Source organism: Centrocercus urophasianus, unplaced genomic scaffold (genome assembly GCF_019232065.1).
Source record: "Centrocercus urophasianus isolate 14NV4802_14NV808 unplaced genomic scaffold, USGS_Curo_1.0 seq_17, whole genome shotgun sequence".
Taxonomy (NCBI): domain Eukaryota; kingdom Metazoa; phylum Chordata; class Aves; order Galliformes; family Phasianidae; genus Centrocercus; species Centrocercus urophasianus.
In genome coordinates this window covers 25,302,555-25,329,089 of record NW_024884722.1, presented here as the reverse complement: position 1 = coordinate 25,329,089, position 26,535 = coordinate 25,302,555, and the positions used below count along the sequence as shown (strand labels likewise).

Genomic DNA, 26,535 nt, shown 5'->3' with positions numbered 1-26,535 from the left:
ATCTGGTAACAGATGTAACACCAAAGAAAATACTGAAAGACCTAAGTCACACAATCTAATCACTCTTGCCCCAAGCCGCGATGAACAGTATGTCTGCAGTCACTTCATTTATGCCTGTGCACTGTCTAAACTTAACTCCAATGACCAACAGGCATCACTATCAGGCATTATTATTTTTTTTTTCTTTACTCCGCAATTTCACTCTGGAAAGTAATTATCAAAAATACTCCCTTAATTCTTAGCTTTAACTTGCATTCTAACTTCATATTCAAAGGCTTCACCATCACAATTTTCTGCGTCCAAGCAAAGCTGAACGGCTTACTGTTACTCACTGTACTCACCTCAGCAAATGCACTTGACAGTCATATGGAAGGGGATATAAATAGACTGGGAGGCCAGACTTGCAATTATCTCAAGTATGGAAGAAAATATAGCTATAATTACCAAAAAGAGAACCTGTCCATTCACATAGAATAATTAAATGAACAGATACAAAAGTGAGGTGTCAGTCCCTATGCAGTGTTACAATAAGAAATAATTTCCAGTTCCAACTGATCACAGAAACATCAAGAATTGGCACTAGAATACTGCAGAAGAAAAAGCAATGGCAAAATGGTATGCACAGAGGAAAGGCAACACTTCTCTTTGTACAGTAATGAGTTATCTGTAGGTAAGTGACAAAAAAACACAACATTCCTGGAATGATTTAATTTAGAAAAGAGAAGACCGGACTAGTGGATTAGGTTTAGGTTTCCTTCCTAAAGTGTCTTTTTACAGTGAAGTGAGGCTCTGTGAAAAACCTTGACATGGGAATTCCTTCAACTGTAGGGCACAACAGGATTATATGGTACTTGCACTCATGTGGTTATACACAGTCCGTCAGTAAACCATGACATTTAATGTAAGATGCACATCTTCTGTCAGAGAAATCTGTTCCATCAAAGCAGCCACCTCCTGTTCCAGGAAGCATAACCAGTGACCCAATTTCTGGATGAACTTAAGGTAGATGAGGCTTCTGAATTCGACAGCACTAGTGTTTAAGAAATATTTATGACAAATGAAGTGGAAGACCTTGAACATAGGAACAGCTCAAGAATCCAAACATTCCCTTTGAGTTAAATGGACAGAAGGCCAACTGTTACTTCTCTGCTTTCTCAGACTTATGCAGAAAAATAATAATGCAACTGTGGCTAAAATAACATTGGAAATAAATGCCGGCATGAGAAGACATAGTAGTAATTAAATCCTTTACACCAGTATAGAGATTTTGACAAATTCAGTGATGAGAGCAATGTCTAAAATTCATTTCATTTCACCAATATCACTGTCACTTATTTTAGTCTCTGAAAAAAACCTGAGTCTTGTGATAATTTCATGGAACATCATGAATACTCTCCGGTGCATTCTAGTTTTTGAGTACCATGCCTGTGCAACAGATTCTCATCTGTGGGCCACCAGAGCCACTGAGGCTCTCTGATGGCAGACCGCCATCACTCTGCCTCTCCCTTCTCTTTGGCTGCTTTCAAGTGGCATCATGCCTGGCTAGCATCTGAAAGAGCTAATAGTCACACCCCTGAGAGTGTCTGTACCTCACTCTTCATACTTTTCCTGAAGCATGCCAGTTCTGACCCTGGGGAATACTGTCACTGCATAACAAAAAAACATGCACTTGTGTTACTGTTGTGACAAAAGTCTGGTAATATTAAACCATAGATGGGATATTTTATTAATATCTTCACATTTGTTCAGAGGAGCTATACCATGCAACCATTCTATATGCGTGTGTGTATTCCATATATATCCAAAAATACGAAATAAATACAGATACATAAAACACGTTTAAGTACTCTTTAAAATCCCCCAATAAAATAATAATATAGCAACAACTAGGTTTGAGAAGCACTGTAAAGTCCTTTTCATCTTTGATCACAACTGTCTTCCTATATTAATTTATTAAAAATAGGTAAGATTGTAACAAAAGCAATGGGTTGCATGGTGTATAATAGCCCATCTGAATAAATATGAAGATGTAATTACTGAGCAGATATCATACATGAAGCTCTATTAACTGCACTTTGTCTAGTTATAGATGAAAGTTTTACATATGTTGAAGAGGGTTTCCCCAGTTAGTTATCCAACAGTCACCTTTTCCACATGCCATGAGAAATAGCTTCGCACATCTCCCTGTTCATCACATCCATACACAAAAATTTTATCAGTGCAGTGTAGGACAGTACCACACCATCACACGTGTGTTCTGATATTTTAAACAAGCATATTTGTGATGAGGTAAGATTGCTTTTCTTCTCACTACTATTTTGGTTTTCAGTTTCTAAGATCAGCAGATCTTCTTAACAGTTATGGGCTTTAATTTGGATGTCTATCATTTTAATCATCCGTTAACATTTCTGACTACAGAAAAGGTTGGTTATTTGCTTCTTCACTCTACTATTTTCCCTGTCACAAACAGAAATTATCCAGAGGTTTTAACATATATGTTAATACAAGAAGCTATCCAACAGGATGGAGGGTTCTATGCTTTAGTCCTTTATGTATTTATTTTTTTAATCCAAGCCTTTAAGTGGGAAGTGCTTGGTTTTGAACAGACAACATTTAAAAATCTAAGCGCACATTTTAATAACACAGTTTCTTTGCAGTCTGACCTGTACTGTGCAAACCACGCACATGCAAAATGAGATTTCAAATCTCATCCTTTACAGGAGCTCTAGATACACTGCCCATGACACTTCTGTGGGTACCGAGAACTTGTCTGCATAAGAGGTACTTAGGGTTGTCTCCCGTAAGAGCTGAAAGAGTAAACATGGAGGTGTTGGCTATGTGGAGTATGTTTCAGACATAACAGTGCTGCCATTCTAGGTCTGTAGCATCTGAAAGCACAGAGGTGAATTATGGCTGAGTCAGAAAGTCAGAGCTCTCTCTAAGGGCTCCCACTGCAGAGTGGCCCATCTGCTTCCCACTCTTGTGAGCCATGTGTTGAATTTTCGAGAAGAGTTATAACGTGGTCGAGAAAAAGCAAGTGTTGCAGCCCAGAAGCAGAAAAAAAAGCATCTGAAGGTTATTAATGAGTGAAAATATGAATGTAAGTGCTACTATAGTGCAGACATGTAACCACTGCCAATTAAACAAGTCAATTCTGCCTATTAAAATCCCCTTGCTATGCTATAAGTTTTAAAAAAGGAAACAAACATTTTATTCTTCAAAGTTTATCTTCCCAGTTCTCTGGTGGAGAAAGCAAACTAATTATTCTGAAAATAATCTGTTGTAACCTAAGTTTGTTTTTTCTTAACCTTTTTCTTCCAGACTATTTCGTTATGTGTACTGCAGGAGGGTTATACCAATAAAACTCAAGGTAATCCCAGCAGATAGAGGTTAAAAGTCAATCAGAAAATTCAAAATGGCTGTTTTAAGTCTACAGTGCTGTAATTTGTTATGTGCATTTATTTCCCTTGTTCAATTGTGTACTTAAAAAAAAAAAAAAAAAAAAAAAAAATTAAGTGCAAACCTTACCTTTTGATTTTATGGTGCTGTACAGAAGCCCAAAAGCAGAGTGTTGAAGCAAACGTTACGGTTTTCCATAGGCATTCCATGTCAGAACATCATGCTAAACAGTCAGAGCTGGGACTGCTGCTGGGAAGTTGCACTTACCACGTGGTTTCCAGGAGGAAAGGAGGTTACATAACCAAAACCTTACTTCCAGCTGTACCACTATTTCTGCAGCACAGTTAGAAGGCAGCTCTCTCTCCCTTGGCTTGCCTGTGGTCCTACACAACCGTTCTGCATATTCAACTACCATTAATTAGCCAAACTGCATGCATCCTCTGTATGAGGACAAAGACTGTCCTCAGTCACCATTTCTGCATCTGCAGGAGCAGACCCTGTGGTAATTTACAGCTGCCTTCTGTGTATCTGTGTACTGTTTCATCAGTCTTACAGCAGGAGCTGCCTGAGGAGTCTGGACAGGCCAGATTCTCCCACATGGCTGTTTAGCAACACACAAGAGCTGCTTGGGGAAGTCTTAACAACACCGTAAAAGAAATCCTCTGCACCACTTCACGGAATCCCTCATGAAGAAATTCAGCTCATCACCTTGTTTTCAGTCACTCCATTAATCCAAACCCATCTACTGCCTCTGGATGCATAAAACTTCCTGGACCCTCAGGCATTTAAATGAATTTACTATCACATTCTGTGAAGTAGAACTATCATGTTTTCTTAACATTTTAAGTCTCTTAATAATAGAGTGCATAGTAGAATCTTTGCCGAATGGATGGCATGTATGAATGAGCAGGAGGGTATTTCTCCCTGGAGCTTCAAGTAGGTATAATCATACCTGGAGACAGAAAATACACTAACATAAAATAAATCAAATTGTTTTGTATTGATCAGGTAAGTTCACAAAGACAAAACAGCTCTTCTCTCATCTTTCAATTAAAAATGCAAACTGCTGGAATAAAATCACTTGGACAGAGTTTCTCAAGCTATGGAACAGGAATCAGGACAAGGATCAAGGGCTGGAGAATGTTTCCTTTGTATTCTAGCTGGTAAAAAAAATATATTATCTTGCAACCAGCAATTCCCCTGAGAATTTTCCTAGAGCTTCGTAACTGACTATGCATTTTATTGATTCTGCATCTGTTGCTACATATAGTCATCCACATACCATTGATTATATACAATAGGTATTTCCTGAATATACCATAAGCACTGGAGACTACTGCTGTTTACATATAGTTTTACTCGGGGGCTTTCAGGTCTTTGGAAAGTGTGACTCCTTAATGGATATTGAAGACAATGAAATACCTTTACCAAGTCCCAAGACTCACAACTCACATGTTTCCTGCTGAACAGGCATGAGATACTACATAAAGATAGAAAGTTGTACACTATTGTGCAGCCTATGCATGTGTGAACACAGCTGTCAAGAGATCTTTTAATAAGATTAAGCTAAAAGCTATATCAACAGCATTACATTTTAACTTCCTAAAACTTTTTACCTCAAATATTCCCCCTGTCTACATCTTAGAATCATTGAATGGCTTGGGCTGGAAGGGACCTTTAAGATCATATAGTTCCAACCCCCTGCTATAGGTAGGGACACCTCCCTATAGACCAGGTTGCTCAAAGCTCCATCCAGCCTGGCCTTGAATGCCTTAAGGGTGCAGGCAACCACAGCCCCTCTGGGGCAACCTGTTCCAGCGTCTCACCACTCTCACAGTAAAGAATTTCTTCCTAAAATCTAGTCTAAATCTACCCTCTTCCAGTTTAAAGCCATTTCTTAATTTCTTCATAAACACTATCCAGAGAGTAAAAATGAAAAGTATATACAAAATGTATAAAGCATTTTGAGCTTTGTTTACTTCTAGAACTCAAGACTGCACACTGGTCAGGTCTTCAAGCATTTCATTTATAACCACTGAAGCCCAAATCATTTTATTTTTAAATAAAAGCTGAAGGCTCTGTGCAATTCAAAACAAGGGTTGTCTTAGCATAAACAGCCACAGTGACTGGCCAGCAATGCACTCCAACTCAGTACCACGACTTTAGTAATTTTAGGCACCTCTACAATAAGGGTAAAGGAAAGAGATGACAACTGAAAGAAAAAAAAAAATCTTTGGATGTGAATCAGTGATCTCAGCAGCTCATCTACTCAGAGGTCTTCAGAAGTAGATACTCTAGGGAAAAACTCATTACTAGATGCAAGAGAAAACTGGGAGAACTGACAAAACTAATCATAGCAATATCATGGGCTAGGAAGTATGCCAGGTCTTACTTTTGGTATTGTTTTAGTCCACAGAGCTAACCTTCACAAAACCCTGTACCTTTCTTAAAATTCTTTCAACTACTGACTCCTTCCAATACTTCCTATTATTATACTCTTTCTTGCAGGCTTTATTGTTCCATAGAAACGCTGATTCCAAAATTAATCTTTCAGAATGCCTTTTCCTGCCCAGAACATCTTGCTCATCAACAGTCATATCATTTTCAGAATTTACTTATGCTATCCTACTTCCAGCATTATCATGTGCTACTAATAATGATGTTTTTTAACACTCCTACCCACTAGCTATTGCTAATAGCCTTTAGAGCGAGTACAAAAATAAAAAAGACCACTCTCAGGAGGTACAATTATTAATTTAACTACCCAGAGTACCACAACAAAGGTAGGAGAAATCCCCACCAAAAATAAATGAAAATATGAAATAATTGAGTCAAAGCCTGACTCAAAAATTCAGTTGAGCTATCAACCTGGTTACATTTTTGTTTACAGAGATTTAATGGCATATAAAAATTATGCCAGATTGTTCTTTCAGACTGCTCATATACTGTTTTGCAAAGATCACAGTTTTTGAAAATATGATGAATGGATTTTAAGTTGAATGATATTCTGGACACAGAAATAGTACTTAAAGAACTGTTTGGAGTTACTGAGTTGGTTTTCCGGTAGCAGACTGCTGTGTCTTACAAATGCATTTATCAGTTTTATAATTTTCATCTTCAGAACACAGTGGCAGTTTTTGCCTGGCTCAGACTTCGACATTTAGAAAAGACACGCACGAGGTAGTACAGTCTACATGATGCACATTATAAAACCAACATCACTTGTTGAGCCTGGAGAAGTAGCAGAATCAGGATTATCGATATCAGAATGCTGACAAATAAACCAGCCATGATAGGCTGCAGAACAGCAGTTGAAGAAAATTCATCTTTCAGAATTAGCTCAATTAGTATAATCACATTCTGGAATTTATCTGAATACTGTTCTCACGTTGTGTTTTGTTTTGTTTTGTTTTTAAATAGCACTTTCACTATTGCAAAATCAAACAAACGGCAGGAGATATAAGTAACACACTTTGCAGTAAAAAAATAATGTACTCATAAAAAATTTATATTTTATGCTATAAATGCACCTAATACATCTGCTATGCCACTGTGACAGATGTTTATTAATATGGATCTTCAATCATATCCCTTGATTGCTAATGGTTCAGTAATTCATCTTCTAAATGCTGCCCAAATTTCTGATTACATGTTGAACCAATTATCAAAATATTTTCATTTAATCTGTGGATCTCCATGGCCTCAGAAAAGCACCATTAACTTGCAGCTTTGTTTCAAAATCAATTTAAAGTTCTATCACAGCAATTCCTACACCGAGTCTTGTTTATTTGTATGCTTACATATGCTGTATGAAAAGACTTGAAAGAATAACTTCTTAAAAAAAATAACAGAAATGTATTCTGTTATGAGACTGATCTCCTGAATGATTATATTCTGTGGCTGGTGGCCACTGAACAGATGACTGAGCTCAGTTCTTTCAGTTATCCTCAGAAAGATCAGTTCCTAAATATGACTTCTTCGTGCTTTAGCAAAACTGACATTTGTATGCCTCGCTACATGCAACCTGAGTACTGCACTTGAGCCCCACTCACAAAGTACCCAGCTTCAAAATGCTACGTAAACTAATCTCAGATTTTTCAGAATAAAAATAAATACATAATGAATGAAACGCTTTAGAAACAGACTATTTTATTTTCGCTGTACTCTTTTTCCATAAATTTGATACTTGCACTTTTCCTGCTTGTAAAAAAATGCAAGCAAACAAACTCTCATTTGTACTGTTGATGACTTTCAGAGTCATGAAAGGCCCTACAGCACTGAAGGAAAAGACTTGTGATGTTCCCATCCTCCCATATCTCCTACTTTTGGGATGGGCCCTCCTCATTGCTCAGAAATACTTACGCAAACAATGCTGCATAGTGTGTGTAAATGAAATCTTAGTGCTGTCTGCCTCAAGCATTCCAGTATCAGAAGGCAAGATCCACAGTACCACAAAAATGGAATAAAGATCAAGATATTTGAAATAATAAATCTGAAGGTCTTCATGCTTGCTTTCTGGTTTCTAAGCCTTCAGGGGTCATACTTTCAGGATCTGCTCAATGACCATGAAACTTATTTTAAAAATGCTGGAGGTGAATTTCACCTACAGTAACATAACACAAGTGCCAAGATATGAAATAATATGCATCAGAAGATTTCTAGTAAAATTGTGAGTTGTCAGCACTGACTATTGGAGCCTAGGAAGACAGCAGATAAAACATGGAAGGTCTTAATCCCTATTCTACTCATCAAGTATCAGTAAGAAAGCTTTCTTGCACCCACATGGAAGTGAGAGATAACCAGTAGTATGAGAGAAAGACACTGGTAAGTCACTGGTTAGAATCCGTCACTGGTGCTGTTCCAGTATATTGCATATTCCAATACAAAAACCTCAGGGGACTACACTGACTCAAAAATATGATCTGTTTGTAACTCTTCAGCAAAAAATAAAAGTTACTTGGAGCATAGGATTACAATTTGTCTAGCAATTACCACAGGCCCATACACTACAGAAGAGGCTTTTCTCAACCCTTACTGTGATGCAGCTATGCTGCAGCTTTGCATAGGTGATGCACCCAACAGAAAAAATCAGCTGCTAAAACCAATGAGCAAAACTGACAATGAACTGGAACAGGACCAGTGACAATGAACTACTGCTGAATGCTAAACAGAAATGCAAGGCATTAGTGTAAAAGGCCAAATACTTTCTTAGTTTTGATACTAGTTTACACAGTTTACCTTTAGCCTTAGGTAAAGATGGTGAGACAGATCAATTTCTGGACAGCAAGAGAGCTGGTGACAAAGTCATCAAGGTGGATGTTGGAAGCTGTCCTGAATGGTGAAAAGCAAAGACTACATTCCTCTGCCTCCTCTGATACAGCACTGATTAGAAGCACACTAGATGCATGTAACCCAGAATACCATGCATTCCAGGTGGTAAGCACCTGTGACAGTGTGCTCACAGTCTCTCCTTCCCCTCAACACACTACCTTCAGAAAAACTAAGAAACTAGGATGTAAGCCCAATTACTTGCCTCTCAGATAGGAAGAGGGACATACTGTCTGTGTCCTTGCAACAGTGAACAACAGTAAGTCACCAATCATTATTTTAAAATGATTTTCCTCCCACCTACAAAACATAATCAGGCAGTGAAGTTCTAGCTGCATAAGGAATATGCATTGCATAGGCAAAATGAAGATGAGAATTTGTATAGCTCCCTTAAAGAGGGAATATTAGACCTTGTTCCATTGTTGCTATTTGCAGAAAGGACATCTCCCTTTACTACTTTGAGACATGCAGTGCACCAAAACCTTTCAATTGGCTGTAGCTAATCATGCACAGCTACTGCACCTATTTAAACTGCTGCATAATCATAGCATGGGATACAACTCCTTCTTGCCCCTAATGTGGCTCATCAAGCCCTGTCCAATTGCCCTGTGGAAAGCATTTCTTTTGAGCAAGTTTCTTCTAGGTCCTATTTCATTCTTCTGTATCTTGAATACATTTCCTTTTGATACACTCTCACTGTTGAGTCTATTTCACTGCCAGTGATGTTCATAAAAAGGAAAAATCAATACAGAGCAAATTGTTTAAAATAGGTAGCTATACTCTATATTGGTCAGACTTTATAAACCATCTGCTGTTCTTCACAGCCATCTGTAAGATTTCCTCATATTTCCTCATCTCATGGAATTGAATTTCTCCTTCCCCAAATAATCATCAGATTGTGACACTCAAGAAGTTATCCAAGGATCCAGTTTTACAGGTTTGTGCTGTATTTTTTTGCTCCTCAGTATGCTGAATACATATGAACCTTCCATTAATCTAAAGACAACCTCAATGACAACCTTAGCTTCTTCATTTAAGGGAATAGATCAGGTGCACTTGTAGGGATGATCTCAATAATTACAAAATAAATATAACGAGGGCAGGTATTTTCAAACAACAGCTTTTCAATAATCCTACTGTGGAAGGAAGATGCTCTCCTGAGCTTTAAGATGCCTTCCATTAATTCTTGCAGGTCACGTCTTCCCTCTGCTATCACAGATGATAAAGAACTAATAGATGTGTTTGCTCTACTATTGGTTGACATTAAAGAAAAAACTCAGATGACCTTAAAAATTCAGAATTGCAAAAATAAGGTGAACAAAGATCTTATGTTTGCAATCTATGATGCAGATCCCAGATGTAGAGTTTTCTACGTTTGCTATCTTTTACACACCTAGGTAAACAAACCAGATACAATCCATCAGCAAAGAATTCATGACATCACTGATATTGGGTGTTTGCTTAAATGAGACTATATTTACATGACTTGGATATTCCCAAATGCTTGTTAAAATACTTACTCACTCTGAAGTCACATATCCTCTTTATCCCCAGATACTGACCTCCAAGTAATCAACTAGCTCCCATAACACTGTGAACACATTCACAGTGGAACAATACGAACTGGTGGCCATCTGGCTTACAAAAACTAGTGCTACAATTCAATCCACTTGAAAGCAAGCTTTATCCATCATTTCTCATTTAACCTCCTTTCAAGCAAATCAGATGATATGTCCCTACACAAAACACAGGACATGACCTTTACACTAAGAAAGCTGAAATCTTCTCTCAGCAAGCATCAGGGCAGTCAGGAGCTTAGGCTATAGCAGCTTGGTATGGACATACCTTCTTCTGCCCTGAAGTGTGAAGTGTCAAGAGTGTAGTGGGACACAGAGGCCTAGCTATCCACTGACCTTCACAAACAGCTGTAGTACATAAGAATTGAGATATTCTATGAGAACAAATGCCATTATTAGGACCATTTAAAGACAAAACTTGTAACCCCAAGGATACCGAAACAGCATCCTCAGAAGGCACTGAATAGAGAATGTGTTTAAACATGCTGAATACTGTTGAAGAAAAAAGTGTCAAAAGTACTGTTAGGCTGTGTGAACCTCAAAGGTCCTGGTTTAACTGAAAAAGAGTTGCAACAGAATCTAGCTCTATTTTTAGAAGAAAAACACATCAACTGAATACTGTTTCTGCTGTTCAGCTTGCTCCCAAGGTGAGCATTTCTGAATAGCTTTTCTTACAAGTACACACATTCAAAAAAGAAAATAAACTACAACAGTACTAAATAAAATGAAGCATACAGAAAATACAGTAAGGATGGGTGTCTTCCTGCAGTTTCTGGAAAGAATGAAAGGCTGAGTGAACTGGGTCTGTTCAGCCTTGAGAAAAGAAGACTGAGAGGGGACCTGATCCAGGTCTATAAATATCTAAGGTGCGGGGGACAGAATGGTGAGGCCGGACTCTTTTCAGTGGTGAGTGGAGACAGGACAAGGGGAAACGGCCGGAAACTGCAGCATAGGAAGTTCTGCACAAATGTGCGCAAGAACTTCTGTACAGTGAGGTGACGGAGCACTGGAACAGGCTGCCCAGGGAGGTGGTGGAGTCTCCTTCTCTGGAGATGTTCAAGACCTGCCTGGATGCCGACCTGTGCGACCTGCTGTAGGGAACCTGCTTTGGCAGGAGGGTTGGACTCAATGATCTCTTGAGGTCCCTTCCAACCCCTACAATTCTGTGATTCTGTGAATTGTATTTTACTAATTGCCAACCCCTCATCCTGGGTTTGATTCTTCACCATAAAGAAATCAATGGTTTCTCATGGACTGATCATGCAGAAGAAAGTAAAATTTTGGTACAGTAAAGAGGAGAAGGACAGATTATACAGGCGAATTGGTTTTATGAAGCCGAAGGCTTCATTTCTCTGAAATAAGCAAGGTTTCATCTGCACAGCAATGGCTGTGACTTTAGTAAGTACTACAGTGTTGTCAAACAAATGGCCTGTATCCCAGTTCTGGGAAGAGGGAAAAGTAACAGTAAAGTAATTATTAGGAAAGACCAGGTTTATATATTGAATGTTCTAATCATACTTCCTCCCTTCACCCTATAAATTCTGATGTAACATACAACCAAATCCAGGCACACAATTTGGAGAAGCTCTATCTGATAAGGATAAACTGGGTACTCATATAAAGGTAAGGGTAAGGACATTGGAAAATGTGACTTGCTCCTTCAAAGACATTTACAACTCTTACAGAGAAACCTTGAAAAACATTTTAAAAGTTCAAGTCCTTTGTACCTGGCACCATCTTTACTCAAAATATGAACACCTGAATATTTGCATGATTGCCACCTCACTAAAATCAAAGCAGCAGTCTAGATTTGTCTAGATTTATCACTTCCTGTTAATCAACAACTAAACCTGTGAAATGTTGCTGGCACTGCAAAGTCTGTACAGTTTCAACAGCATTCCCTTTTACTTTATCAAGTAACATCTCACTGATCTGTTTATTTTCTACTGAACAATGTGCAACTACTATTGGTCCTCTTAGTTTGAACAGTCAGTTTCGATTTTTATGTACCCATGGAGGGTAGTATCTGGACTATCAATTTTGCCAACTCTGCTTTGACACTTAAACTCTATGCTTGTATTTCATCAATACCAGACAGATCAACAGTACAGTAACTCCATAAATCATCTCTTTTCATCCTTGGACAATAAGCAGTCAAAAGAAATGCTGGTATACATCATACTCTGGATGTGACTGATTTCTTGTAGGAGTGGGCAGAACTTTCTATTGAATCAGCAATGAGCACAGCAAAAAAGAAAATAAAATATTATGTCAATTTTGCGGTCAACATTAATTCACTGATGTGCTTATGCTTCCAGTGAAGGAGTTGGTAATAGCACAAGTTTTTCTTTATTTCTTGGAAACCTTCCAAAAGTGTAGCTTCTAATTTTGCTGATTAATTCAGAAAGAACCTGAACATATGGTGTTATAGCAAGAAATATATACAGCATGTGCAAAATACAGCAAATAAATTCCATAAAAATAGATTGTCCTATACATCGTACAGAAGAAAAGTTAGGAGAGATGCTCTGCCTTTTTTAATGACTACTACTTTATTTCTCAAAGAGATTTTGCCTGGCATTTTTATCAAACAACAGCTTGAGCAAAATAAACAGACAAGCAAGTCTTGCATCATGCCATGGAAGTACAAAAGACAGGCTTGCTGAAGTGCCAACTGGATAATGTTACACAAAAATTGTCACAGCCCTGAACATTACAATAAGAATAGCAAACTAATGTGTCAATGATCATGACATCATTTCCAGTTTGGATACTGCCTGATCCAACAGTTTGGACACAGAAAAGCAAAAGAGGAGAAAAAGCACTTCTCAACTGCAGTGTCATGGCTCTGATTGCACAGTTTCAGCTGGGGACTCTTCCATAGCCCAGTGTGCCCACTGGCTCAGAAGCTCTATTAAAGCTCTGGCCTACACTCCTATCTATCCCCTTTGTCCCTGACCTGATCTGAATTACAGATCTCCCGCAATATTTCTAGTTTTACCCTCAGAGAGACTTTGGATCTACCTTGTTAGTAGCCTGTCTCCTTGTGCCCATGTTGTGCACTGACCACTTCTTTAGCTTCTTTGGGTGGACCTTAAACCTGCCTCATTAGTTACCTTGACTAGGATTGCTGATGGATCATGTTAGGAGCATCCTGTGTTGCCTGCTACTTTCAGATGCTGTATGTCTGCGTCCACTGTGGATCAGTGAAAGCCTGGCAGTTGCTGGCACTACCCTCAGATCCTGTCTTTCCACAGGAAGCAGCTGACTGTGCGGTCTGTGTCCTCACAACTTCAGGATCTAATTCCTGCTGCCTCAAGTATAAGGTGGAAATGACCATGGGTGGAAAATGAGTAGTCCCAGTCAGATTGCTGGCTAACCCCAATGAAGCCTATTACAGCAGATAGCTATAAGCTCTGTATGCTGGGTGCCTGGCACCTGTGGGGTGCTCTGCTCCCCCTTGCTAGAGAGCTAATGCTGCTGCTGTCCATCCCTGCTAAATGGTAAATGCCCACAGAGTATGAGGAGTCCTGAACTTTCTTTGCTATTTGAGTGTAGCAGTTCTTAAAGCTAAAGCTGTATTATGCAGTCATGCATTATTATTCTCTTTGTAGTTCATCTTATTCTAGCCCTGAGTGGATTTTATAAAGGTGAGTATACAGACAAATATATCTGCCTTATTCATTATTTTAAATTACATTTTGCTATGCTACACTTAGAGATACTCAGAAGTCTTAAAGCATATTAAAGATTTCCTATTAGTATTTTGCTTCATCCTGTGCTTGCTGTTTGCTTACTTATACAAGAGGTATAACCTTAATGCCAGCAAAACCTGTAGATTTGTACTACACAGAAACACCAAGTTTTACAAATTTAAAATCAGATGAAGGGGAAAATTATTTACACTAAATACTGAAATATTGCAGTGTTGCCCAGAGAGGCTGAAAAATATGAAATCTCCAATCTCAGAAATTTTCAACCTTGTGACTGGACATGACTCTGAGCAAGCTCATCTAATAGTTTCTTATGAAGGGGCTGGACTGAATGACAACCACAGTTCCCTTCCGACCCTATTTTTTCTATCAGTTGGTAGGAACAAATACACAATGGGATGAGACTGGTCTGCTGGGTAGGAAGGAAGCCCAGGTAATTAACATGCAAGCCACTGTTTACCTCTCAAGAACGTGGACTGTTTCCATGAGGGTTATGAGGGAAAATAAGGAGCTTTCCAGTAGAGTACAGAAAGAACCTCTTTAAAAATGAAATATAACAGGTAGCAAAGGAATATACCAGTATAATGAATGTTGTGACCTGACTGGAAACAGAAGCAGTAGGAGAGATGGCAGAAAAGGCTTTGACAAAGAAGGCAGGTGGCTTTTCGCAGCAGAGGTGAGAATGGAGCTGTATCAGGAGGTTGTGGTTAAAGGAACAATGAGATAACATGAAACACGAAGGAGGCTGCAAAAGAAGCAGAAGCATAAAATTTAGATTTAAAACAAAGCCAACGTGCATGTAAGCACGTATATGCAAACTACCTTATTTCCTACTTTGATGTTGACACAGAGCTTTGTTTTATCCATTTCCTTTCGCATCTCTGGTCCAAGTGTGAGCAATGGTAAACTGTTTCCTGAAGACAATTACATGTGGTTTAGCTGCAACATTATCATGATAACGTTGCAGAGGAAAGCAACCAGTGCTGCATTCATTATTTTGGTCATTAGCTTTTCACTATATTGGTTTAAGTGTTTAACATGCTTTGTTAGCCTGAAAAGAAGCAAAGATTACATTTGGCATTCTCACCTAACCTCCTTTTTAGCTGCAAACTCTATTTGGTATTTGTTTGTTTCACAGTTTGAAGGCAAATTCTGACTATAATTTCTAACAGTATATAACAACAGATTATATCTCAATATTTTACCATGTTTATTTAATACCACCACTATTTATGTTAATAATACATGCTACAGAAAAAAAAAAAATAATCTGTTCAACTTGCAGGAAATGCATATCTAAATATTTTGACTACAGATTGTAATGGTGTACTTTCCCACCCTCTCAGCCTGACCTTTATTTCCCATATCGCTGCTCAAGTGATCAACACCAGTGGCGGTCATCACGGCTTCATCCAACTTAAGCACACAACCATCAGTGTCAGTCATGGTGAGTGGTCAGGTCATGATGGCATCAAGCTCAAAGTGAACTTATAGGAACATGATAACACAATAGCCCAAAGGCTAACGTCTGGCTGCGTGGCCACCTAACCACAGTGCTAGTTAGCGTTGTACTTAAGCCTAATTTGGAAGAAACTGACAACTGTAGTCTGTAAGCAAATATGACTGAATCAATCACCTTACCAAGTAAATAAGGGTAAAATGAAGAGACAAGCAGCCTCTTGAGCTCTACTGAACAGCTGCACAACACAATCTCCTCTCAAGCAGGGACACCTTTGAGGTTACACCTCCTGCAGAGATCCCAGGCCTCTTGATGTCAAGATCTTGCCACTGCAGATCCTTGGTAAGGGACTAATAGCTTAGTAAGCTTTGTAAGCTTTTCTAAGATTATGTCTTTAATTCATATAATCTATTAGACATAACCCACTACTTGCGACCAGATGCCAGCTGGTCTTAAGTCCATTTACCACCACACAGTGGGCTTCACCATCCATACAGTTTTTTACTGAGCCAAGAGTGTATCTGTCCAAGCCACAGGCTGGCAGTTTCTGCAGTAGAATGCTGTGGGAGACAGAGTCAAAGGCTTTGATGAAGTCTAGGTAACCCACCTCAATAGCCTTCCCCTCAACTACAAAGTGGATCATTGGGTCACAGAAGGAGATGAGTTTGATCAAGAAGGACCTGCCTCTCACGAACCCATGCTGGCTGTGTCTGATCCCTCCAGTTGACCCACGCATGCTATGTGACAACTTTCAAGATGACCTGTTCCATTACCTTCCCTGGCACTGAGGTCAGGCTGAGAAGCCTGTAGTCCCCCAGATACATCTCTTCTTGTAGATGTGTATCACATTGTGAGAATCCTTCTTTGTTTTTTGGCTCAAAGCTTGCTTCCTGAGGATTTGTTGAGGAGGCAACTAATGGGTGCTAACTGTGTGACAATCGATATCGCTTTGGGAACATTTGAAAGCCCCTTCCCCCAGAGCTGCTTGCTCTGTAGAAGAGCGGATGAGGGTGCTCAGGAGTGTTTACTGGCAGAAGATCTGGCCTGTGACTAAACAGCTCCAGCTAGCTGTGGGAAAATTGGGGAACAATACCATCGTGTTCTGTGAGAAACAGGATGCAGATGGGCATCCCTGCTCCCTCTTATCTGCTGGCAAGGCCCGGAAGATGGGAACAAAGGAGTTTCTGCTGAGATCCCAGAGCCAGAAGCTGCCACTCAAAGGAGAGCTGACTCAACCACTTTGGATTTGAGCTGTCACTCCAAAGACAGCTGACTCGACCACTTTGAAAGCATTGAAAAGGGGCCATCATCGCCATGGTCGTCGTGCTTCGTGGTCGTCGTTGTCAACAGAACAACTCTGCCTGACGACCCACCGCTACTGAAGATCAAAGACTGAACTACGGACCACGCTGGATCCATGGTGGTGACTATCTCCCTCTTGCTGCCTATAAAGACCCCTTGCTCCTTCTCTTCTATCTTTTCTATCACCCTCCTTCCCTTCCCCATTACCCTAATTCATAATAGTGTCCGTCCTCCCCTTCCCCATTTCCCTAATTAAGATTTGTAATAAACTGGTCGGACCAACATTTGAACCGTTGCTTCTTAATCTCACGCTGGGTATATAGATAATAAAAGAACCTCCTCTCCCTCCTATAAATCGGAGCGAGACACACATTAACAAGTCCCCAGTCATCTGTAACTTCTCTGGTTGGCCAGGACCAGTGAGAGATGGTGGAAAGCAGCTTGGCAAGCATGCCTACCAGCTCCCTCAGCACCCTCAGGTGGATCCCATCTGGCTCCAGGGACTTATGATGATTCAGGTGGAGTAGCAGGTCCCTAACTTTTCCAACCTGAATCACGGGGAGTTTATTCTGCTCCTCATCCCTGTGGCTGAGTACTCCAAGGATAACTGGGCTGACTATTAAAGACAAATATAATGAAGGCATTGAAAACCTCAGCCTTTTCCTCATCAATGGTCACATTCCCTGCCACATCCAGTAAAGGATGGAGATTCTCCTTGGCCCTCCTCTTACTGTTAATGTATTTATAAAAACATTTTTTGTTGTCCTTTACTACAGTGGCCAGGTTGAGCTCATAACAGGCTTTAGCCTTTTTGATTTTCTCCCTGCTTATGCTAGCAACTTCCTCATACTCTCCCCAAGTTGCCTGTTCCTTCTTCCATAGGAGGTAAACTCTCTTTCTCCCAAAGTCTCAGCAAAAGCTCTGTGTTCAGCCGCATTTGTCTTCTTCCTCTCCACCTCATCTTATGGCACAGGGGGACAGCCTGCTCCAGCAGTTTCATCCCTTTTCCCCTTCATGCCTACTTTTAAGCCCCCTCAGTGAGCTCTGCCAGCTCCTGGGCTAAGATCCCTTTACCCTTTGAGGAAGATGGTTCCCATCTGCAGCCATCAGGCCACGTGCTGAGTAAACTGCCCCATGGTAAAAAAAATAAAACAAAAAAAAACAACCACAATTCCTGAAATGGCACCAACCCTTCAGCCATGTATTTATCAAATGGGTTTTCCTGCTCCTGTCAGTATCTCTCCCTGACACTGAACAGGGAGAGATGTTCAGTCTCTACTCTTTCACCATCCACTAACCACCCCAATGCATTAAAATGATAGCACCAAGGCTTCTCTCAGCAACTTCATCACTGCCAGCATGAACCATCAGTAAAGGGTGATAATCAGAGGGATGAATGAGACCAGAAAGTCTTCTGCTAATGACTCTGACGTATATCACTGCTTCACTCTTAAAACTGGAGTAATACCTCTATGACACAGCAAAACTGTGTGTTTGAAGAGAAAAAAAAAACCATAAACCAAAACTACTTTTGGTTCCAAGACTATTCAATTCCACAAGCTGATTGTCAGATTAAAATGAAGTTGTGTAAAACAAAAAAATTAGATGCTTTCCTTAGGAATTCTATTAAAAATGTTACTGTCAGAAGATGACTGTTTAGCACTTCAAAAAGTCAGTACCTCTCAGAATTATACTGGGCCTTCAAAAAATGAGGCCACTGCTATTTTTAATTAAATACTTGCTAGCACACATCCTCAGGAAACACTGAAACTCTTTACAGTCAACTGATATGCAAGACCACTGAAACAAGTATCATATGAATTATCATACGCTAGATAAATAACGTATGAATAAAGACACAGTACCATGCACAAAATTTGCTCAGTCAAAATCTTTTGAGATGGAGAAAGATGACAGACGCAGGATTTTTGCCTTCAAAACACTCTGTTAGTTGTGAAAGCTTGATTTGTATATGTTTTAGAAGCTCTGACATTCAGGAGGAATGAACAATACCAGCTGATTCTGCATTACGTGATATAATTTAACTTGACACATCTTGACACTTCATCACGTATCTGAAGGTCCATGTTTCTACTGGAGGGGAACAACTGCCTCAGGCTACTACTTAGTATACATGCAGTTCTGGCAGGACAGTCAGCTAATCCTGCATGTACTGCAAAATCTTAGCAACAGAATTACACTAGCTGGAGTAGTTTAAATGTTAACTAATTTTAACAGTAAAACCTTATGTGTTTTATCCACTATGTTGTACCAAGTAAATCCTAGTGATTCTGTTCATCAAAACAAATATTATAAACCAATGCAGGTATGTACACACATATAAATTATTCTTGCTTTAGAAATTAATTTGTCTTAAAGCATATTTATATGTAACTAGCTCAAGTCACAGTTAGCTTCAAGAGAGGAATCAAAGGAATATTCACCTACTTTTCCATGTAGATGAATGGGCCAAAATAACAGTATGATGTCTTGCTGGGACAAGATTTATTTTGAGAAAAAATCCTCCCAACTTTAGATAATTTTTGATTAAATGACTGTGTTTAAAAGAAAATGCATTTTTCTCTTCTTATAATGCAAATGTTGAGTGTCTGGACTTTCAAATGCATCCCAGAATGCTTATTGAAACAATAAGCTATGAATATTCTGATATAAGCAAGGGGAGGGGGGAAAGGGAGGAGGAATATAAATTTTTTATATATCACAAAATTGAACTGCACACGTAACAGCATTCAGTTTGTTCAGGGTTTTCAGGAATATAGGTATTATTACCATATTAATAAATTATTAATGATAATAAATATGTAATGCCACATTTTATGGCAATAACTGGGTGGTGAACCAGGGAGAACAGGAATGCAGTGCTTTTTGTCTACATACATGGTATCTTCAACCCCCATTAGGTACAGAACTGGCATCCTGCCCTCTTTTTATCTCCCGTTTTCTTCTTTTCCAATCAAAGATGAGCAGAGACAACAACTGAACTAAGGCTCAGGACTGTGGTTGTTATCAGGTGCGGAGATTCACTAGATTTGGGAGCCACACTTGGCGCCTTAACTAAGAGTATTACTGAGAGAAAACGTCAGGCTACATTGCAGCCCATAAGTAGTACTGGTATTAGGAGAACTGGACGATTTTGCTAGATTTATTTTTCCAAGATACATTCATTTCCCATGTTTTGCTATTTTTACTACTTTTCTAATATCTACTTTGATATTGGTGTCATTTTTTAAAATGACTATCAAGTGCCAAGAGTAAGTGAAAAATTTTCTGAAAAGCTGAGAGCTGCACTTAAAATAAAATAAAAATTCTTCATACAGTGCACTTTGAATCTCAGCAGACCTACAAAACAGGTAGGGGTAAAACTCCAGAGGCTATTGCTTACTAATTATATCATAAAAAACAGACTGTGAGATGGACTTTATCCAGGCAGCATGAATCCCGAATCCATTGACTGGACCAGCTAGTCCATCCCCAGCCCTTAGGACATGCTGGGTAGCAGCCTACGCAGAAGCCCATTACCAGTGATAGTCTCTCTCAATGCACCCGTAAAAATAACTTTGAGCATCGTGGCAATCTCTGCCTTGTACATGCAGAACTTATCACCCAGTGGTATTTTCCCTATCAGCAGTGATTTTTGCTTCTACTTTTTAGCAAAGTTGAAGAGAAATTGAATTATTTTCACAATTAACATTATTACAGCAGATAAGGCAATTTCTGGCTATTCATCTTTACAAAAGACAGAATGAAACGACAGTAGAATCCAATTGACACTATCGCGTAACTGACCTATGTGATTCAATGCATCTTCCCCTCTACATTTAAAGCTATAACTTCTTTTCAAGCACAGATTTTTTTAATCAGTGAATATTGATGCTTTTTTTACATGGATTTGAAGGAAAATGTAACATGAAAGGACACAAGGAAGAAAAAAGTGCTGATTACACATGTACACAAAGATGTAGATATAGGCCACCATTTCTGTTCTTTCACCTTGCCGTTCATTTACATGTCACATTGTTTACTTTTACAGAGAGAAAAAGGTGTATTTCAGACTCTGGATCTAGGCCTACTTATTAGCAGTACTTTCTGTTTCTGTAAAATACAGCTGAAAAACAGTAACTTGAAAAGTCATACGACAGTTTGGAATCAAGTGCTTTATAAGTTTTAATAAGCCTTACTTAAGACAACTCTAAGTCAAGTAAGCTTGCTGTACCCTAATGTAGCTGTAAAAGTGCTTTAGAGTGATTTTTTTTTTCCATTAAATTGCATTTTCTTTAATGTTTCTCCTTTGTCTGGGGTAAACCACCTGATTCACAGGCCAAGATTTTAACAGAAAGTACTGTACAGACTCTTCCCCAGATAGATCCCACATCCCAACCTCCCCTTAAAAGTCTGCCTCTTCAGGTGCCAGTTCCAGTCTATTCGCTTTCATTTAGATAAGACTTGTCAATACAATGAAACAATATCATGTATTCTGAAGTCTAAGCAGTGCATTAATTTGTTTATGTAGATTCTTTCCAGGAATTGTGTGCCCTTCCATGTTTGCTTAAAAGCTTCATCCCTGAGCTATTTTTAATTTAATGAAAGAAAACTCATTCACTAAAGAGACAGAAGCTATTCCTTTTAAACAGTATATTCTCAAACAGCTGTCTCTGCTGAAACATTGGAAGCTCACAACCAGAACAAATGACTCCTGCTTTCAAAATGGTACCCACATGCTCTGGGTTGAGTTCTCATGTTAATGGCCCTTATGCAGCTATGGCATTTCAGATAACCCAGAACTAAGAATGCAAAAGGGCTTAGGTGAAACTAAATGAGTATTATAGAATTTCACCAAGTTTTCAGCCATTGTTACATCACACACTGCACTGTAAGACAGTAGCAGACTCTGTACATGAAGAGAATTCAAAATGGGATCTAGAAAAAAAAAAAAAGACAAAATGCTAATCATGAAGTCATCTAACATGGCCAACAGGAAAAATTACGAACAAAAGAATCCATTATATCTCATCCCCACCCAGGAAACAGAATTCTTGCAAAAGCCAAAGCAACTGCTGCATTCTTTTCCCCATAATACAACTGATCAACATTCTCTAATCTCCAAAACCTAAAACTCCAGAAGACACTCATTAGATTAAAAATGAATGCATTTGAAAGAAAACAGACATACATTTAGGTAAATATGTGACACAAACATTGAAAGTCACTATCTACCTGAGTAAATTCTGATGTAATAAACACAAAATGTCATTTCATGCGTTCTATGCCTAAGACCTTGAAATTACAGCTTGGAGTGCTCAGTTCCCAAGACACACTGCTGCTTGCTGTGATCTCAGCAAGTCCTCATTCCTGGATTTTCAAGGGAGTAAGAAAGTCAGCTGTGTTCCCTGATGTCATCAGCCACTTTTCATACAGTAATTAGAGGGGCAGATCCACACTAGTTCACCTGTTCTTTGGCTACATAAAAGCCTTCATTTTACAAGACTGTCTGGCAACATTAAACAATAAGAGAAGTGATTTCAAAACACCCAAGGATATACTCACATATAGCATCCTAGAGGAGTTATATATAAGACACAGAAGTAAACAGCTCAGAAAGTAATGCCTCCTATTTATTTCCATGTAAACTACAACAGACACAATTAACACTATTTGATGCAGCAAATTCTCAGCTGTTTTACAACATAGTCACCACCATCAGCTATGCGTTTTTGCCAGTGATGAGCCAGAGCCTGCATGCTCTGCTCGTCAAAATCTGCACCAGTGGAAGTCACCCACTGTCACCACAGCAGAAACACATTACCCACTGCCTCACTGTGCTTGCATCCATTGGTTGGTCTCCATAAACATTCAGTACACAACAGTGAGTGTCAGTGGCTGCAATACACCTTTGCTTCATACGCACTTCCATGTCAGATGCCATTTGTCAGACTGCCCCTCTGCTGCCATCTGTCACACGGCAGCAACATGTAACAGAATACTGTCAGGAAGGTTCAACCTCTACTTCAACACCACCAATGTTACTTAAGACACACCTAGGTACATAATATAGTAAGGACACCTTATTTTCTCTTACTAAAAAGTCCTTTAAAATTAACAGAAATCTTGATAGGACATTCTTTCCACCAAGAACATACAACTTTAGCATCAAGCATATGGTACAGGAGAGTTTTACATATACTTGCTTATCTCAAACTACATTTATGCAGGAAAACTGCATAAATGCACTTACTAAATTAGGAATAGAACCAACAAAATCCATGTTACAATATCGCAGAGTTCCCTACTGTACACTGAAATAAAGAGTAAGATTTCTCCTCTCTCTTTCCAAAAGATATTATTTTTCCCTTAAGTTTTTCTATCAGAGTCTCTCCACAGGTCCCAGTGGACTCCCTGGCAGTCAGCAACACTGAATAGAAGCTGGTCTTGAACTCAATACTGTCAGTTAAGCTGTCTTCAACAAACATAAAACTAAGAGCGTGAACTGGCCTTTTTAACCTCAATTAATCTAAAGCTAATAATTTAAAGAATTAATGAATGAGAGAGGTTACCTCAAATGTAAAATTTGACCTTATGACAGAATATTTTCTTTTACAAAGTTCTCAATACAGATTTTATGCCCTTAGTAAGAATGCAAGGATTACAGAGTTCAACACACAATTCTTTAAGTCTCTCTCACATGAAGGAGAATTTGAAAAGGTGTAGCACAATTAAATGCTGTAACTGTCTTCCCTTTAACAAGCCTTAGCCAAATCTCAGTTTTAGTAGCTGTTTCAGCTCTATGGAACCCTCTTAATTCACATCTCTGAAGAATCTGTGCAAAAGATTGAGTTTTTTCTTCTTATCTTTTATGAAATAACTTATATGAATTTATATGAAGAGATACGAAATGTCTTGCAAGAGTGGTTGTGTTTTAAGGCCTTATGTATCAACAACTATTTTATTAATAACAAACTGGGGGAAAAAAAAACAAACACAACAAAAGACAACCACACATACAAGAAAGAAAACAAACCAGTATTTACATTCATCTGATGAAATTTACTGACCACGTATTCAGTGCATGACAAAAAAAGCTCCTGAACTTAAGATCTCAGAATTGTACTAGTTGGAAGGGATCTCTGGAGATCACCTCATCCAACCCCCTGCTAAAGCAGATTCCCTAGGGTATGCTAGGGTTTTTGAGGGTTTTTGAATATCCCCGGAGAAAGAGACGCCACAGCCACAGACTCTCCAGGCAGTCTGTTCCTGAGCTCTGCCACTCTCACAGTGAAGAAGTTCTTCCACATGTTCATATGAAACTTCCTGTGTTGCAGTTTGTGCCCAATGCCCTTTGTCCTGTCACTAGGCACCTCACCTAAGCTGAGAAGAGCTTGGCCCCATCCTCTCAGCACCCACACTTTAGGTATGTATAAGCATTTCTAAGACCTCCTTTCAGTCTTCTCTTGTCCAAGACAGCTTCATATGTATAATTATTGCAGAGCATATACTGTCAGCAGAGAGAAATGCGAGCTTTGAAAACTATCTACTATAGAACATTTTGCTTTTCAAAACTATACATAGCAGCACGACACAAGGAATGGCAGGTAATGTTATATAAAATACGCATGACTGAACGTATCCTCTGTACAGTAGGTTTTATGCACAACTAAAATATAGTAAATGCTTGATAGCATGGTATGGTACAAGCAGAAGAGTAACAGATGAGACAGAACTACGACTCAGAATCAAGATGACGTTGCTTCTTTTTTTCCTTTCATTGAGTGGAGGAGAAACAGAGTTCAAAACTTAAAAGTCCTCCCTCCAACATTTCAGTATTGCTAGCTAGAGTTGTCAAGCTAATTACATTAGCTTAGCCATTCAGCCTTGTGAAGACACTGCCACTGGACAATAAAAAAAATCACTATTTCCTGTCATAATGATATGACAATGGCTTCCAACATTTATAAAAATTGAAAAGCAATTTTTTGCACAATTACCTTGTAAAGTCAGTCATCTCCATCATAATCACACACATTCTCTTGGCCAAAACAATTATGTCATTGCTGGTATCATCCCATATTTCAATCTCCGCATCAAGCTTACTCTTGACTTTTTTGAAGTCAGCCACTTGCTCAGCTATCTTTTCTTTTTCAGCCTCTGGCAGTTGAGTCATCTTGGCCTGAAACATAAAATAGTCATAGAATGGCTTGGGTTGGAAAGGACCTCTAAGATCATTTAGTTGCAGCCCCCTTGCTGTAGGCTGGGCTGCAAACAAAATAACGTTACTTGCTTAATACCTGTCTATGTCAGAGAGGGGACTTTTTGGTGTTGTGATTTTGGGTATTTGTTTTGGTTTTCTTTTGTTTTTAACTATATATTAGAAAATACATAACTTAAACGTAGAGCAACCTGAGCCAACTGTCCCAGCCTGGATACTTCTGAATTTCAATATCAGTACGCAATCACTGGGTTGAGGCAAATAAGTTAGGTTGGCATAATGCCAACAGCACTGTCCATGAAACTATTACTATTAATGTAGTAAGAGAAACAAAAGAAAATTCTTCCAAACAGCCCGTATAAAATATGACTGACATATCTTCCTTTTTTCTTCAAGTGAAGGATTCTAGGTTTTGTTAAGAGCGATGCAGGTGACAAACTGCAATAATCTTTCAGGTACACAAGAATGAAGGGAAAGGTTTAGTTGTTCTGAAACATTTGAATGTGCTTGTCCTCTGCTGAGAAGGCTCCTCGGGATTATTTCAAGAACCGGGAAAGATCTGCTAGTTCAAACCTGCAGCTTCTGTCTTTGAAGAAGAAGCTGATTAAAGCCCTAGAAAATTAGTATGTGACTGAAGTTATCAAACCTTAAATGCTAACAGAAAATAACCAACATTCAGATGAAGCCACAGCCAAACTGGGCTCAAGTGGGACACAGCTCTATACTTGGCTACAGTTCTGGACTGAATTGTTTGCAAATACTCCACAAGATAAAACTGTTTCAAATGAAGATTTAGTACAGCTAGAGATATGGTACATTCCGTTTCAGTTCTGGAGTCAGAACATTCAGTCTACACTATACGCATGTATTCTTTCTACATTTAAGCATGATGCCTTTTTTTGGTTGTTTGTTTTTAATGTTAATGTAAGTGTAACATATCAAGACTGATATAACTGCTGAAAATGCAGCACGGTGAGAAGAGAAATACTTTCCTTAGAACTCTTATTTATGAGCAAGATTATCAGTTTGCTCCAGACAAGGGACAGGACTTCTTTTACCAGAAACAGGCCAGAAACTAAACAAAAACAAACCAGGCTTAGCAAAAAACAGCACAGATAAGGCAAAAAGGTATCTGATGCATGAGGGCTGGCCAGAAAAAAATTAGAGCTTTAACTTCTCCGACAATGCAGAACAAACTATTTTTATATTACTGATCTGACAAATTGTGTAAATTTACTCTGAGAGCAGAAATACAACAAAACTACAGTTTGCAATAAAAAAAAACAGTCATTGCTTGGGATTGTGTAACCGCCAATTTGTTTGTTTGGTTGTTTTTTTAAGTACTACATATTAAACTTCTGGATGGAAATAAAAGATCACACACATGAACTGATTTTAAGTAAGTCTGATTTCTTATTTCAGGTGGAATCTAACAGAAGCGTAGCTGTGCTTCAGCTCCCAGTAAACTAAAATGTGTAGTTATGTGGAGGAAATGATTTTAAATTGCAGCATTAATTTAGCTAGAACCAAAAGTTC

The 26,535-nt window shown here is 38.9% G+C and overlaps 1 protein-coding gene and 1 long non-coding RNA gene across 3 annotated transcripts in view; one reads left to right on the top strand and one right to left on the bottom strand.

Annotated features, from left to right (window-relative positions):
- The window catches only part of LOC122159892, a 199,930-nt gene extending 195,799 nt beyond the window's left edge, over nt 1-4,131 (top strand). The window contains exon 10 of the long non-coding RNA XR_006168694.1: nt 3,322-4,131. This is a non-coding gene — a long non-coding RNA (uncharacterized LOC122159892). The remainder of the gene's footprint in view (nt 1-3,321) is intronic.
- CTNNA3 (catenin alpha 3) overlaps nt 1-26,535 on the bottom strand; it is a 408,816-nt gene that overhangs the window by 16,486 nt on the left and 365,795 nt on the right. For both annotated transcript variants that reach the window (XM_042817894.1, XM_042817895.1), the window contains exon 14: nt 24,779-24,960. In XM_042817894.1, coding sequence (XP_042673828.1) covers nt 24,779-24,960 — 182 coding nt within the window. The remainder of the gene's footprint in view (nt 1-24,778; nt 24,961-26,535) is intronic.